The 16,258-nt window shown below is 41.7% G+C and overlaps 1 protein-coding gene across 2 annotated transcripts in view; it reads left to right on the forward strand.

Moving 5' to 3' along the window:
- Positions 1 to 246: 246 nt before the first annotated feature.
- LOC128361502 (tensin-3-like) overlaps positions 247 to 16,258 on the forward strand; it is a 32,072-nt gene continuing 16,060 nt past the window's right edge. The window contains exons 1-11 of one of the 2 annotated variants that reach the window (XM_053321990.1): positions 247 to 681; positions 2,215 to 2,265; positions 2,406 to 2,528; positions 3,029 to 3,093; positions 6,467 to 6,550; positions 6,859 to 6,971; positions 9,062 to 9,122; positions 9,239 to 9,314; positions 10,008 to 10,137; positions 10,436 to 10,501; positions 13,410 to 13,514. In XM_053321990.1, coding sequence (XP_053177965.1) covers positions 532 to 681; positions 2,215 to 2,265; positions 2,406 to 2,528; positions 3,029 to 3,093; positions 6,467 to 6,550; positions 6,859 to 6,971; positions 9,062 to 9,122; positions 9,239 to 9,314; positions 10,008 to 10,137; positions 10,436 to 10,501; positions 13,410 to 13,514 — 1,024 coding nt within the window. In that variant the 5' untranslated portion in view covers positions 247 to 531. Of the gene's footprint in view, positions 682 to 2,199; positions 2,266 to 2,405; positions 2,529 to 3,028; positions 3,094 to 6,466; positions 6,551 to 6,858; positions 6,972 to 9,061; positions 9,123 to 9,238; positions 9,315 to 10,007; positions 10,138 to 10,435; positions 10,502 to 13,409; positions 13,515 to 16,258 lie in introns of those variants that run through there. The other variant, XM_053321991.1, reaches the window with a different exon arrangement.

The raw sequence follows: 16,258 nt of genomic DNA on the forward strand, positions 1-16,258 counted from the left end.
GAAAAGGGGTAAAATAGTGTTAAAACCAAAAGAACAATGACAGACACGTTTTCTGTCATTGTCAGATTTGGGTTTTTTTTAGTTTAGAGGTTTTTTGGTGATGAGTAATGAAGTTATGAGCCTGTGTTTGGGCTACATCACTCTTCTGTGCCTCATCATCATCATCATCCGTCTTCTGGTCAGAAGCCTAATGAGGAGATCCGATGACTAAGCTTTTCGTTGCAGTTCCTCTCTTTCTTTCTTTTTTTGGCTTTGACTCAATCACACACATCCTGTAAAAGGATTTTGTGGGATTAATAAGGCTGACCTCATCTGAACTCAAATTTCGCTGCGTTTGGCAAAGATCAGCTCTTTCTTTTTTTAGGCAGCTGATATAGCAACACGCTCAGATAAATGCTCTGCAAATAATCTGCTGACCTGAGGTGAAAATGCTCACTTCTTGAAAATGTTCCATGACTCTCATTCTCACACCCTTCCTTTTCACTTCCTGTGTCTCTCTTGTAGGCATCCATGTGACCGATAGTGCAAGTCATGGAAGACCAGCGGAGAATCGATCTGACCTACATCACTGAACGCATCATCACCATATTCTGTCCTCATGGGTGTCCCGAGGAGACGTACCTGCACAACCTGCAAGAAATCATTCCCATGCTGCAGTCCAAGCACGGACACAACTACATGGTGAGATGAGAAGAGTTAGAGCTGCATATCAGAGGGGGGTTTGATTTATTTTAAGGTTCATTTCAGTCCATAGAAAGGCAATTAACCACAATAAAACCACAATAGAAAACAATACAACATAAAAGAGTTATTACACTTCTTTCTAATAGTAAAACTAATAAAAAGAGTCAATCAAACACCTATAACTTCACATCCCCTTTGCCTACAATCAAAATCTTGGTCTCTAATGAAAACTGACGCCATATTATTATTATTATTAATATTATTATTATTATTATTATTATTACATATAACCATATTTTTTGTTTGGCCATATCTATCTATCTATCTATCTGTTTATTTTGGTATAAGTCATATGTTAAGTCAGAGAAGAACCAACCGTGTACCAAAATGCCGAGTGCGTAATGATATATGGTTCAACTCTTTTACGCACAGGGCGCACGCCGGTTATGCTTGGAGTTTGTTTATGGACAGCCAAACCTCATAGCTTAGTGTCATACACCGTTGGAAACCTCAGACTATTGGCTAAAAGGTTATCAACTTCATTTCACCGAATATTTCCATAGGCTAGAACAGCAGTCAATCAAAGCCATGTCGTCATTGTTGTCGGTCACATGTCCTCATTGGCTTTGGAGACATGTACTGCCTAATCCTAAACACCGATTGGCTTGTGTGTGGTGTCGTCAGAGGCAGGAGAGGCTCACGGTTGTAAACATCTAGTCACATGTACTCTGAGATGGACGTGCAGGTCAGGAAATGACGTAAACGGACCGTATATGGTTTGTTATTTGTGTTATTACGTTACGTGTTGGACTAAATACATGGACATATTGAGGAAAGTATTCCGGTTTTATGGAAACGGATTTCATATTTCACAAGAATGGATACTTGGCGAGCTGTACAGAAAGTCCTGAGTCATAAGATGATCGTTGTGGATAAAGGGAAGACTTTGAAGGTATGTAGGCATTATAGCTTTTCTTACTTAGCTGAGTGGCTAGCCGAGCTAATCGCTATCGCTAATCGCTACCATATAAGTCGTGAGTGGTCTAGAATGAATCAGTACAATCAAACTAAGCTTTCCAACGATGTACGGCATGAGTATATATGTTTAAGGGTTGGTGTTTAAAACATTCAGAAGAACTTGTGGCTACCTCCTAACATCCGTCCCGTCCCATAGACGGAACAGCGTGCGTTAAGTGGTTAAACTAAACTTTAACTTTCTTTTTGTTTTAACATCATTTATATGTTGTTTGTCCAGCAGTTTATTATGTATTATTACTTTAATTTAGTTTCAATATTATTTATTGTAAATTTACTTTTAAGAATGTGTATTATCTGAATATACTCTCCAGTCTCTCTTTCCATTTACATTTAGAAGTTATAGTTAAGTTAAAATAGAAGAAATTAAATTAAACTGATATTTTCCTGATATTCTTATAATATTCCTTCCACATGAGTGAAGAAAGATCTTGCATCAGTGTGATAAATGTGATTTTGTTCCTCGTTTCACTTCCTGTTTTTTTCTCTCTTTAGCTCATTAACCTCTCGCAGAAGAATGACCCTCTCACCCGCATGACCCACAAGGTACCGACAGCACGTCACATGACCTGTGTGAGAGGTTAAATGTTTCAGTGTATAACAGCGTGTGTGTGTGTGTGTGTGTGTGTGTCTGTGTGTGTGTGTGTGTGTGTGTGTGTGTGTGTGTGTGTGTGTGTGTGTGTCAGATTTTGGACACAGGTTGGGTGGATCATTTGGCTCCCAGCTTGGATCAGATCTTAAGAGTGTGCACAGCGATGGAGGATTGGCTGCAAACCAACCCGAAGCATGTCCTGGTGTTACACTGCAGAGTAATATATGCACCAATGATTCCTTCCTTCCTTCCTTCCTTCCTTCCTTCCTTCCACTTTTCTGAGTGTTGCATGTGTGATATTGATTCATCTTGTTTCTGTGATTGTTCCTTCCTTTTTTCCTTCCATCGGTCTTCCCTTCCTTCCTTCCTTCTTTCCTTCCTTCCATCTTTCTTTCCTTCCTTCCTTCCTTCCTTCCATCTTTCCATCCTGTCTTCTTTTCCTTCCTTTTTTCCTTCCATCGGTCTTCCCTTCCTTCCTTCCTTCCTTCCATCGGTCCTTCCTTTCATCTTTCCAACCTTTCTTGTCTTCTCTTCTCTTCCTTCCATCTTTCCTTCCTGTATTCTTTTCCTTCTCCATCTGCCCTTCCTTCCTTCCTTCCTCCCTCCCTTCCTTCCTTCCTTCCTTCTTTCCTTCCTTCCATCCTTCCTTCCTTCCACTGTTCTGAGTGTTGCATGTGTGATATTGATTCATCTTGTTTCTGTGACTGTTCTCAACAGGGAGGTAAAGGCCGGATCGGAGTTCTGGTGGCTTCTTACATCCACTTCAGCAACACGTCAGCCAGGTAACACTGATGCCATAGCAACAAGGAATTTATACACATATTATAAAGTATAAAGAAACATTCAGGAGCAGGTAAAGGCCAATAATGAACCTCTAGGACAGGGGTGTCAAACATGCGGCCCGAGGTCCAATCCGGCCCAGTTTCGTTCTTCCTCTTTTCCTTCCTTCCGTCTGTCCTTCCTATCTTTCTTCCTCCCTTCCTCCCTGTCTTCTTTTCCTTCCTTCATTCCTTCCATCTTCCCCTCTTCCCTTCCTTCCTTCCTTACTTCCTTCCGTCTGTCCTTCCTATCTTTCTTCCTTCCTTCCTCCCTGTCTTCTTTTCCTTCCTTCATTCCTTCCATCTTCCCCTCTTCCCTTCCTTCCTTCCGTCTGTCCTTCCTATCTTTCTTCCTTCCTTCCTCCCTGTCTTCTTTTCCTTCCTTCCTTCCTTCCTTCCTTCCTTCCTTCCTTCCTTCCTTCCTTCCTTCCTTCCAACAACTAAAATGTAAAATGTGAGGAAGTAAAACCAGAAAAATAAAAAGTTAAGTTATGAAGAGGAGAAGTGGTGAAATCACACCTTCATATGAGTGATCTCTGTAACTGTGAAGCAATGACACAGTATTGACATTCAGCGTTGGACGTGTTTGCAGATCAAAGAGCACTGACTGAACAATAGACCGAGCGAACAGAAGCCGACCTGCTGCACGTCTCCACCACGCAGGCAGGAAGAGAGAAAGGGCACGACCGTTAATCGAAGAGACTTTGAACTAGACTCTTTATTTGATTTTCGGGCAGGGATCCTTGTATACTGTTGGACACCTGTGAATTTATGTGCTATTAATTTGCTTGCCTACCACAGTCTGGAGCCAGCAGAGGAGGAGGCACGACTTTGTTGGTTTTAGATTTTCAGGGTAAACACGACGGCCTTTGTAGTTTACATATCGTCTATATGCACGTCCCTGCTTTAGCTACGTCGTCTCGTGGGACCATGTAAAAGGTCCGTTTGAGGCATTGTCCATTAGAAAAATAGAAAAGAGGAAGTTGGTTCTACATTGTTGGCTCTGTTTTGTGTGTGTGTGTGTGTGTGTGTGTGTGTGTGTGTGTGTGTGTGTGTGTTTGCTGTTTCATGACCGAACAGCTGACTCTCTGACTGTGACCATTGTCCCTGTCAGACTGAGATATTTGTTGTGTGTGTGTGTGTGTTTGAGTGAGTGCAGGTATGCAGGGGTTTGTGAATGGGTGTAAATCTGATAACTACTGTTTGTTGTAAAGGGGTCAGTTCTTTTAGATTACACAACTTGCTGTGTGTGTGTGTGTGTGTGTGTGTGTGTTTTGGCTTTGGTTTTATTTGTCCAAAGAAGTTTTCTTCCACCTGAACACCAGGAAGCTAAATGATATTTTACTGATGGAGTCGACTGGACTGACAGCATCTATTGTTCCTGGTACTCAAATCAAAGCTTTATAATTAGACGGAAACGCTCTTTAAATGAACTCCATTCATTCAGTCTGACATTGAGTTCACCTTATTAAATTTCTGCTCTGTTAAGGGAGGGGTGGCAACACTAAATTTTCACAGAGTCATAAGCAGATATCTAATGTTAAATACCAACAAACATGCATGCATAAGCATAAACCCAATGCCATACATTAATGGTGCGTTCAATGACGTCACACCCGAGTTATCAGCGTTTCAGTTACAAAGTCGGAAAAAAGTAGCCAACGGCCAAACACCGGCTGAAACTACCAGGCTAACGGTTAGCCGTCGTTAGCACGGTCTAATATGTAATATGTAAATTACACTATGACAGCATTTCCATAAATATATACATCTAACAATACTATGTATACGTCTGACTTATTGTGACAACAAATAGTAAAAAGTGTTAATAAAAGGATTATTACTGGAGCTTCTACAACCAGGGCAGCCATCTTTAAATGTCAGGAGGTGAAGGAAGGAAGGAAGAAAGGAAGGGAAGACCGATGGAAGGTAAAAAGGAAGGAAAAGAAGACTGGATGGAAAGATGGAAGGAAGGAAGGAAGGACGGAAGGAAAGAAAGAAAAGAAGGGAGGAGAAGGAATGTGGATCGTCTGACTTTCCGAGTAGGAAATCCGATCTCGGGGGTCGTTCCAGTTGAAAGTTCCGACTCGGAGCTCGGAAATCCCGACTTACAAGTACAACTAGAATGCACCATGAGCCTGTCACTATAACTACTTTTATTGAATGATGTATTGTCTCAGAAATAATTGCGATAAACAATATTATTGTCATTTAAAGATCATTTTATACCACTGATATAATGATAATATAACAGATTGGAAGGAAAGGAGGGAGAAAGGAAGAAGGAAGGAAAGGAGGGAGGAAGGAAGAAGGACGAACACAGTGAGGAATGGAGGACACTACTCACTCACTTAGCCAATGTGACATGAGTAGCCTCTTAGCTGCTAATGTGAAGTGAGGCAATACTGAGGTCAATAAAATGATTAAAGTCATGTCCATGTATCATATGATGAGTCCATATAGAGATATAATGATGTTACATTATTGTATGATGAGTTGATGCTGCTGTCTGTGTCTGTTTTAACCTCCTTCCTGTCGTCCTCCCGGGTCAAATTGACCCCGTCTGTTTTGACTGTTCCTTTCTTTCCTTCTCTCTTTCTTTCCTCCCTTCCTTCCTTCCTTCCTTCCTTCCTTCCTTCCTCATTCCTTCCTCATTCCTTCTCTGTTTCTTTCCTCCCTTCCTTCTTTCCTTCCTCCATCCCCTTTCTTCTGTCCTTCTTTGCTTCCCCCACTCCTTCCTTCTTTCCTTTCCTTTCCTGCCTTCCTTCCTTCCTTCCTTCCTCCTTCCTCTCTTTCTTTCCTACTCCCTCCCTTCCTTTCCTACTCCCTCCCTCCCTCTTTTCCTTCCTTCCTTCCCTCCCTCCCTCCTTTCGTTCCTTCCTCCCTTCCTTCCTCCCTCCCTCCCTCCCTCTCTCTCTCCTTTCCTTCCTTCCTTCCGTCCTTCCTTCCTCCCTTCCTCCCTCCTTTCCTTCCTTCCTTCCTTCCTTCTACCCTCCCTCCCTCCTTTCCTTCCCTTTTCCTCTTTTCCTTCTTTCCTTCCTTCCCTTCCTTCCTTCCTTCCTCCCTCCTTTCCTTCCTTCCTCCCTCCTTTCCTTCCTTTTTTCCTCCTTTCCTTCCTTCTTCCTCCTTCCTTCCTTAACTCGAGGACAACAGGAGGGTAAAGTACATCCAGCCCTGTTTAATTGGGGTGTAGGCAGAATTTCCTGACATAAATATCAACCAAAATTATCTCCAACCCCAAATACCACCAGAGATAAACCAAAAAAAAAGAAGTTATTTCTGTCATTTTTGTTTGAACTGACCCTTTAAATGATCTGAATACATGCGTCTCTCTCAGTGCAGACCTTTCTCTGGACCACTTTGCCATGAGGAGGTTCTACAGCGACAAACTCTCCGCTCTGATGACCCCCTCCCAAAAACGGTGAGAGACCACTGGACTGATGAAGTAGGTCATAGGTCAAAGGTCAACCTCCCAGTTCAGCTCCTATAGCCTCTGATCTTTGATGTAGATCGACGGATCAGTTGTGACTTTCGACCTCGGGTCACTAATCACCTGATTTATCTTTGCTGAGAAACAAGTTCCGATCATAAAGCTACGGAGCAGATTATAAAACAAAGAGACTCAATGAAAATCACAACCGCACTTTCATCAGGTTATAATGTCTTTACAGATATTTGTTAGCAGATAAAACAAACGTGCATTCATTAACTTCTCTCTCTGCTCTCCAGGTATGTGTGGATGCTGGGGAGTATGTTGAAAGGAGGATTAAGGATGTGTCCTTCTCCGTCGTTCCTCCTCTGCGTTGTTCTTCACGGTCTTCCCAAAATAAGAGCAGATGGAGGTGAGCAACAGATGATCTGAATTTGTGGGAAAATAAGGAGATAAATAGCAGCAGCAGTGCAGTGAGCATAGTGTGACAGTTGTCTTTGGGTCACGTGAAAGGCAATTATTATATAATGATTTAACTTTATACACACTTTTATAGCACCATTCATAATGTAGTTTAAAGTGCTTTACAGCTGATAAAAAAGTGTAAACTGAGAATAACAAACTGGAAAGAAAAAATTGCGACCAATGCACATGAGAGAGAAAATAATAATGATAAAAATGAAATAAATAAATAGATAAAAATAAGATAGGATTTATTGTAAAAATCAAAAATTAAATAAAATTAAAAAAAAATAATAATAATAAAAATAAGATAGGATTTAAAGTAAAAATCAAAAATTAAATAAAAGAAAAAAAATAAATAAAATAAAAGAAAAATAAGATAGGATTTATAGTAACAATCAAAAATTAAATAAAGTAAAAAAAAAAAATAGGATTTATAGTTAAAATCAAAAATTAAATAAAGTAAAAAAAATAAATAAGAGAAAATAAAAATAAGATAGATAGATAATTTTTAAAAGCAGAAAACATATTTATATAATCTAATCCAGGCCCGTTTAAACAAGACTGAATGAACAAGAAAACAAAAGAAAAAGAAAAAAATCATCCCTCCTCAGCTTCAGGCTCAAGTCTCAGAGCTTTTATATGATCCAGAACTGCTTTCAGATTATTAGAGTATTATTTTCTCCAGCTTGAGATAGTTCAGTGCCTTCTTGATCCAATCTTTAAATTGAAGGGGTGAAATAAGCTTAACCAACAAAGGCAGTGAAACCAAAGACCTTCTTCAAAAATTGCTGTAATGCAGGGATGTCAAACATGCGGCCCGTGGGCCAGATCCAGCCCGCCGAGGGGTCCAATCCGGCCCATTTTCCTTATTCCTCCCTTCCTTACATCTTCCCTTCCTTCCTTCCTGTCTTCTTTTTCTTCCTTCCTTCCTTCCTGTCTTATTTTCCTTCCTTCTATCTTTCCTTCCTGCCTTCCTTCCTTCCTTCCTTTCTTCCTTCCTACCTTCCTTCCGTCTTTCATTCCTGTCTACTCTTCCTTCTCCTCCTTCTTTTCCTCCCTTTCTTCTTTCCATCTTTCCTTCCTTCCTGCCTGCCTTCCTTCCTTCCTTCCTTCCTTCCTTCCTTCCTTTATTCCTTCCATCTTTCATTCCTGTCTACTCTTCCTTCTCCTTCTTTTCCTTCCTTTCTTCCTTCTATCTGTCCTTCCTCCCTTTCTTCCTTCTATCTGTCCTTCCTTCCTTCCTTCCTGCCTTCCTTCCTTCCTTCCTTCCTTTCATCTTTTTAATGATCCGGCCCATGTGAGATTAAATTGAGAAGTATGTGGCCCTTAAATGAAAATGAGTTTGACACCCCTGCTGTAATGGATTGGGAGTCATTCTTTCACCATAAGCATTTTGCAGCTTAAAAAAGATAGTATATGATGCATCTGTTGTTTGATCCTGCAGGAAAAGTCACATTTAAAGCAAGTTGTGGAGTAGATATGAGAGTCCTTTAGATTTAGCGATGACCAGGCCCAAGCTCCCCCGCCCCCCCACGAATGAGCGAGACTGGCTGCCACACATCTTCTAAGTCAAATGGAAACAAACAGCGGCAAAATTGCAAATTCAATTCAAAATGGCCGACTTTCTGTTGGCGTGAGGATATGGGTCCAAGAGACTTTTTTGTGCGACTTTACACCATACATATACATGCCAAATTTTGTTCATCTATGTCTATCTGGAGGGAGGGGCTCAATTTTCTTAATCTTCTATGGGGTGCAGTACCCCCATTTGGCCAGCTGTTCCTGTTTGATGGCAAAACGTCGAAATCCCTAATCAGAAAGATTTTAGGAACTTTTCATCTCCAGTGTCTCAAGATGTTTCTTGAAGAGTGAATTTGAAATCGGTCAGATTAAATCTCTAAAACAATATAGCATCACTTTTAAATAAATACACTTTTCTCCCACATTTGTCAACTTGTGTCTGAGCCATCTAAAAATCTACAAATCTCATCCATTTAGTTTGTAATGATGTCATCTTTTTTTTGTAAATGATCTTAGGGTGTTGTCTCTTCCTGAGAGTCTACCAGAGTCTACAACCTGTTTGCACGTCTGCAGTCTAGTAAGAAATACATCATCTTATACCACATTTCATTGTATGATGATGTTGCAGACAGTATATATATCATAATAATAATAATATTAATAATATGCATGTTTATTATATCTCCACCTCAGCCATGTTAGTGCAGGTCAGACCGACCGGCTCTACATGGTGCTGCAGCCGGCTCAGCTGCTCAAAGGAGACATCATGGTGAGGATCAGTGTTGTTTATTCTTTAGGTTAAACATTAATAATATTATTAATTACTTAATCTATCACAAATTGCTATATGGCCCCCTGCAGATGGAGCCAATAGAAGATCTTCCGTCCTTTCTTCCTTCCTTCCTTCCTTCCTTCCTTCCTTCCTTCCTTCCTCCCTTTCTTCTCTCCTTACTCCTTTCCTTCCTTCCTTCCTAACATAAAACTTGTCCAAATAACCTTCTTAACTTCCTTCCTCTTTTCCTCTCTCCCTCCCTCCCTCCTTACTCTCTTCCTTCCTTCCTTCCTTCCTTCTTTCCTTCCTTCCTTCTTTCCTTCCTTCATTTCGCCCTCTTTTTTTAATTTTTCCTTCATTCTTCTCCCTCCCTCTTTCTTTGCTTCTTCCATACTTCTTTCCGTCCTTCTTTCCTCACTTCCTTCCTTCCTTCTTTCCTCCTTTCCTTCCTTCCTTCCTTCTTTCCTCATTCCTTCCATCCTTCTTTCCTCCAATCCTTCCTCCCTTTCTTCTCTCCTTACTTCCTTCCTCTTTTCCTCCCTCCTTACTCTTTTCCTTCCTTCCTTCCTTATTCCTTCCTTCCTTCCTCCCTTCCTTCCTTCCTTCCTCCCTCCCTCCCTCCCTCCCTTCTTTCCTTGACCTTAGGACAACAGGAGGGTTAACGGTGTGTTATACTCTTTGTGCTTTCAGGTGGTTTGTTATGATAAAAACAGCCACTCAGCCACCCGTCAGGTCATCTTCCGCGTCCAGTTTCATACGGGCCTGGTGAACGGACACGCCCTCACTTTCTCAAAGGCGGACCTTGACTCTGCCAGTGAAGGTATTTACAGCCCTCGCTCTCCGCCAACGCTCTCCAGTCTCCGCCAACGCTTGTCTCACACCCACCTCCACCACGTTATCAGTCTTAATCTGTAACTGATAAATCCGTCAGCTTCTCTGCTCGCCTCCCTTTCTTCCAATGTAAATATCACGTACCTGAACTAACCTTGGAACCCGTACCAGCTGTGTGCTGGGCGGCAGGTGTGACGTGCACATGTGGGAGTATGACCAGTATGCCCAGTATGCTGTCCACCTGACACCTGACTTTTTTTTCCCCCTTTTTTTTTTTAAATTTCCAGATGCTCGGTTCCCAGAAGATGGAAAAGTGGAGTTGTTACTTTCTGACAGCCCTGAAAAGATTAAAGGTAGATTCTGTCTCCTAGCAACTGATTTTTATTAGTGTTGTTTTTTTTTAAACTTAGAAATGAAGTGTTAAGCTATATAAAGGTTTTGGAGCAGGATAATACAGCAGAGAAGAAGAATGCAGGTATGAATGTGTTTCAGATGTTAAGGATCTTGTTGTGCCCAGAATTGACAGTTTACACATTTCTGCTTTTATTATTCAGAATTTCAGACACATTCAAGAAGAGCAAAGTTTTTTTGTTTGTTTGTTTTGCACCATTAGAGGTTGAAATTTGATGATTTGGCAAATGTCAGTGTCATAACTGAGATTTGCACTTTAGTCAGACTTGAGATGTGACTTTCATTTGACTGCAAGACTGGACTCCACTAGCAAAATCATTCAAGTCTTTAAAAATATTAACATGCAATAAGAATAATAATAATGACCCTGTCTGTTTTGACTGTTCCTTCCTTCCTTCCTTCCTTCCTTCCTTCCTTCCTTCCTTCCTTCCTTCCTTCCGTCTGTCCTTCCTTCCTTCCTTCCGTCTGTCCTTCCTTCCTTCCTTCCTTCCGTCTGTCCTTCCTTCCTTCCTCTTTCTTTAATTTTTCTTTTGTTCTTCCCTTCCTTCCATACTTCCTTGCTTCCTTCCTCCCACCTTTCCTTCCTCCTTTCCTCCCTCCCTTCCTCCTTACTCTTTTCCTTCCTCCCTCCCTCTTTACTCCTTTCCTTCCTTCCTCCCTTCCTTCCTTCCTTACTCCTTTCCTTCCTTCCTTCTCTCCTAAATTCCTTCCTCTTTTCTTCCTTACTCCTTTCCTTCCTTCCTCCTTTCCTTCCACAACAGGAGGGTTAATTCATTTAATGCAACCTGCAACTATTTACCTATCATCTTGTGTTAGAGTTAAAACACCAAATAAATCTCACTGTGAACTTTTTTCCAAGTTCACATAAAGTCCTGATGCAGCTGGTTCCTGGCACCTTTTCTTTTTTTCTTTTTTTTAGCTCACTTTCTGTATGTATGTTACACAAGTTTGGAAAAACTGTTTGCTGTGATTGGTCGGCGTCCAATTTGTTATCGTCTGTGTCTTTCAGTCAAGTCACGGCAACGAATTATGACTCTTTGTTTGCATAATTGAGCAAAGTGAGCAAAGTGAGCAAAGTGAGCGTAGCGAAAGACAGAAATATTGTGTCTGACTCAGGCGTTAGTAACAAGTATTTATATTATAGGTAAAAAAAACAACCCAGACAGCAGAGCTTTGAAAAGAAAAATGTTCCAGTGTTGTGTCATTTGCTTCAAGAAACTATGATGAGGTTAAAGAACAGTTTAATTAAGTTTATTAAAATTAAATTGATATTGACCTCGTCTGTTTTGACTGTTCCTTCCTTCCTTCCTTCCTTCCTTCCTTCCTTCCTTCCTTCCTTCCTTCCTTCCTTCCTTCCTTCCCCCCTCTTTCTTTAATTTTTCCTTTGTTCTTCTCCCTCCCTCTTTCTTTGCTTCTTCTATACTTCTTTCCTCACTTCCTTCCTTCCTTCCTCATTCCTTTCCGTCCTTCTTTCCTCCATTCCTTCCTTTCCTTCCTCCCTTTCTTCTCTCCTTACTTCCTTCCTCTTTTCCTCCCTCCTTACTCCTTTCCTTCCTTCCTTCCTAACATAAAACTTGTCCAAATAACCTTCTTAACTTCCTTCCTTCCTCTTTTCCTCTCTCCCTCCCTCCTTACTCCTTTTCTTCCTTCCTTCCTTCCTTCCTTCCTGCCTCCCTTCCTTCCTTCCTTCCTTCCTCATTCCCCCCTTCCTTCCTTCCTTCCTTCCTCCCTTCCTTGACCTGAGGACAACAGGAGGGTTAAGTGAACTTCCCCTTTAAAACCTAAAATGAAAAAAGACAAGTGATTGCCAAAATGTGCAAACAAACCTTCTTTAACTCCCAACTTTTTTTTTTTTTTTTTTTTGGCTTGAGTCTCCTTAAAATGAAGAAATAACTTCCCTGGTTGCATACATGTCCACCAGCTGTGACAAATTCAACAAAAGAGTGATTTATATTATTTCAAGAGTCTTAAATTATCCATTAATTTATGTCGAGAGAAAAAAGCAAAGATTAGAAGAATAAATAAACTTTTGTTGCTTTTCTCTTTCATTAATCATATCATGACCCCTGAAGGCACCATGACCTTTTAGATTGTGAAAAACTGCACGTATACTGATACACACACACACACACACCTGGACTCACCTAGAGCCACACACACGTACACAAACACATATTATTTTGGCTGTTGTTGCCGATGACGACCAGACGCTTCACCCAACATCACATTGTGTTTTTGAATTCAAGCAGAAGAGACAGAAATTACTCATTTGCGAAGTGTGACACCAGACACCCCCCCCACACACACACTCGCTTACTCATGAATGAAAAAAAAGTTCCTCCTCAGCGAGTTCACCTAAGAGTCACCCAGGCGGGGGCAGTGTTGCAGAGCTTTGTGGCAGTACGGCGACACCGCAGTGGAAATGCCCCTTTAACACCAACAGTCACACTCCTCGCCTCTCAACAGGAAGCAATATGAGCGGGTTATCACACACACACATCTGACAGGAATTCAGATTCCTGCAGATACTGTACGCAGGGGGGAAACACACACACAGGCAGGGGAAAGCAGGGTACACACACACACACATTAACACAAACACACACCTTCTGATGGACAGGTACGTCCGTCCAGGAAATTAAAGCAACACTAAAGTCTGCATTACTGCATTTTAAATCAAATTTGAAACTGGATCTGGCACTGCAGGATCAGCTGATGTTATTGTGTATAGGTGCCTCTGTGTGTGTGTGTGTGTGTGTGTGTGTGTGTGTGTGTGTGTGCGCGTCTTGTTGTTGTTTAACTCTGACTCCTGACCACGGCTCTCCTCCTCTTTGTCATTTCCATGAGCAGGCAGAGAGCTGTGGCACAACGGACGCTGTGTGACGGTGGACTACGACACCTTGGATCCTTTAGTGAGACGAGATTCATACCAGGACAAGTCTTCTCTGGAAAAAGGTGAGACACTTCCTGTTGGTTTTCCCCCCTCCTCGTTCTCCCTTTTTTAAAAATTTTCCTTTTAAACAATCTTCTTTCTCTTTCTGTCACTTTTCTTTTTCCTGTTGTTTTGAATTCCTGCGTCAGTTATCAGACTGGATTTAACAGGAAACCAACACGTCTGAGGACACAGAACATTTAAGCAGATAAATGAAGTTTCTTCCTCTGTTGCCAGCCTTTCAGTTCAAATTGGGTTACCTAACATTACTACGATAATTCAGGTTACTATTGCTTTGATATAAAGTATCTGTCACAGTGAATTATCTATAAGCTCCATTTGCTGATGATAACCACAATAAATGGTAGAGAAAAACCACTTTTCCCCTCCAATTCATTACAAGAAAGAAGGAAGGAAAGGAGGGAGGAAGGAAGAAGGAAGGAAAGGAGGGAGGAAGGAAGGAGGGAAGGAAGGAAGGGAGGAAAGGAAAGAAGGACAGAGGAAAGAAGGAGGGAAGGAGGGAGGGAGGAAAGAAGGAAGGGAGGTAGGAATAAGAAAGGGAGGAAAGGAAAGAAGGAAGGAAAGGAGGGAGGGAGGAAGGAAGGAAAGGAGGGAAGGAAGAAGGGAGGAAAGGAAGGAGGAAGGAAGGAAAGAAGGGAAGGAAGAAGGGAGGAAAGGAAAGAAGGAAGGAGGGAAGGTAGGAAAGAAAGAGAGAAGGAGGGAGGGAGGAAAGAATAAGGAAGGAAAGGAGAGGAGGGAGGAAAGAAGGAAGGAAGGAAGGGAGGAAAGGAGGGAGGAAGGAAGAAGGAAGGAAAGGAGGGAGGAAGGAAGGAGGGAAGGAAGGAAGGGAGGAAAGGAAAGAAGGACAGAGGAAAGAAGGAGGGAAGGAGGGAGGGAGGAAAGAAGGAAGGGAGGTAGGAATAAGAAAGGGAGGAAAGGAAAGAAGGAAGGAAAGGAGGGAGGGAGGAAGGAAGGAAAGGAGGGAAGGAAGAAGGGAGGAAAGGAAGGAGGAAGGAAGGAAAGAAGGGAAGGAAGAAGGGAGGAAAGGAAAGAAGGAAGGAGGGAAGGTAGGAAAGAAAGAGAGAAGGAGGGAGGGAGGAAAGAATAAGGAAGGAAAGGAGAGGAGGGAGGAAAGAAGGAAGGAAGGGAGGAAAGGAAAGAAGGACGGGAAGGAGGGAGGAAGGAGGGAAGAAAGGGGGATGGAGGAAGTACAGACAGACGGAAGGAAGGAAGGGAGGAAAGAAGAATAAGACGACACACAAGGGTTAACATGTGAGAGAAGGTTAATTTCTAAATGTCAGTTTTTGAATGAATTGACTTGCTAGTGAACCAGATTACTCCTATCTACTACTATCTACTACTATCTACTACTATCTCTGCTATTGTGAGATACTGACATCAAAAACCAGCTGCTAAATGATTATCTTTAATATAAAAGAAATAATATAAAGGATTATCAGATGAATCATTCACATCATGATAGTTATCCTTTCACCAGGTTTCCTCAGAAATATTCGACTCATATTAAGATTGAATCAAAAGTGAAAGGTGTTGAGCTTCACTGAGGATGAGTCATTCTTCAGCTTCACCGAGCTTTCTCCGACTCTTTTCATTCATAGTTTTGGTTTTACTTTGCATACATACATTTATATATATATATATGTTTCTCAGACGTTGGTGAAAAGTAGAATAAAGGAGATAAAAGGAGAGAGAATATTGGGTTTATGTAGAAGGAAACTCTCTGGGCTTCGCTGCGGTCGGCCTTGTCGGTAACTGTCTGGTCATCAGTATGACAACTTACAACTGTTGTGGTTACAAAAGGGCCTCTTTGATGTTCCTGGTGTCCTCGAGTCAAGGAAGGAAGGAAGGGAGGGAGGAAGGAAGGAAGAAGGAAGGAAAGGAGGGAGGGAGGGGGGAAAGGAAAGGAAATCAAAGGAGGGAGGAAGGAAGGTAGGAAAGAAGGACAGAGGAAAGAAAGAGAGAAGGAGGGAGGGAGGGAGGGAGGAAAGAATAAGGAAGGAAAGGAGGGAGGGAAGGAAGGAAAGAAGGAAGCCTCACCGAGCTTTCTAGACTCTTTGGATTTATAGTTTTGGTTTTACTTTGCATACATACATGTACAATATAGATATGTTTCTCAGCAGTTGGTGAAAGCTAGAATAAAGGAGATAAAAGGAGAGAGAATACTGTAGCTCACCACAATGACTTCATAAGCTGATAATATGTAATAAAAATGTGTTTTTTTAGCTTTCTTTTGTTTTTTTCTGCCACTAAACAGCCAAAAAAGAAAATCCCCAAATCTCTATTAATATACTGTACTGTATGTCTGGCTGCTGTTCAGAAGTGATGCTGCTCTGTGGGTTTAGATCCAGTCTCAGAGAGGATGTGTTTGGACTCTCTGGGCTTCGCTGCGGTCGGCCTTGTGGGTAATTGTCTGGTCATCAGTGTGACAACTTACAACTGTTGTGGTTACAAAAGGGCCTCTTTGACGTTCCTGCGTTTGGGTGTAACAGCAATCATCTGGACGGCAAGCGGCCCAGGCCCCTGCATTTTCGGATGGGCGGCTGGGATGTTTTCTGGGAGTTTCCGTTTAGTTAGAATAACTGTTCACACACACACACACACACACACACACACACACACACACACACACACACACACACACACACACACACAAACACCAACACATACACGTCCAGATAGCAGAAAACATCACTTTAACTGGCGGCTTGAGGTTTTTAGTTCCAGCTGTTTTATGCCATTGCTAAAT

This window comes from Scomber japonicus, chromosome 7 (genome assembly GCF_027409825.1).
Source record: "Scomber japonicus isolate fScoJap1 chromosome 7, fScoJap1.pri, whole genome shotgun sequence".
NCBI classification, from domain to species: domain Eukaryota; kingdom Metazoa; phylum Chordata; class Actinopteri; order Scombriformes; family Scombridae; genus Scomber; species Scomber japonicus.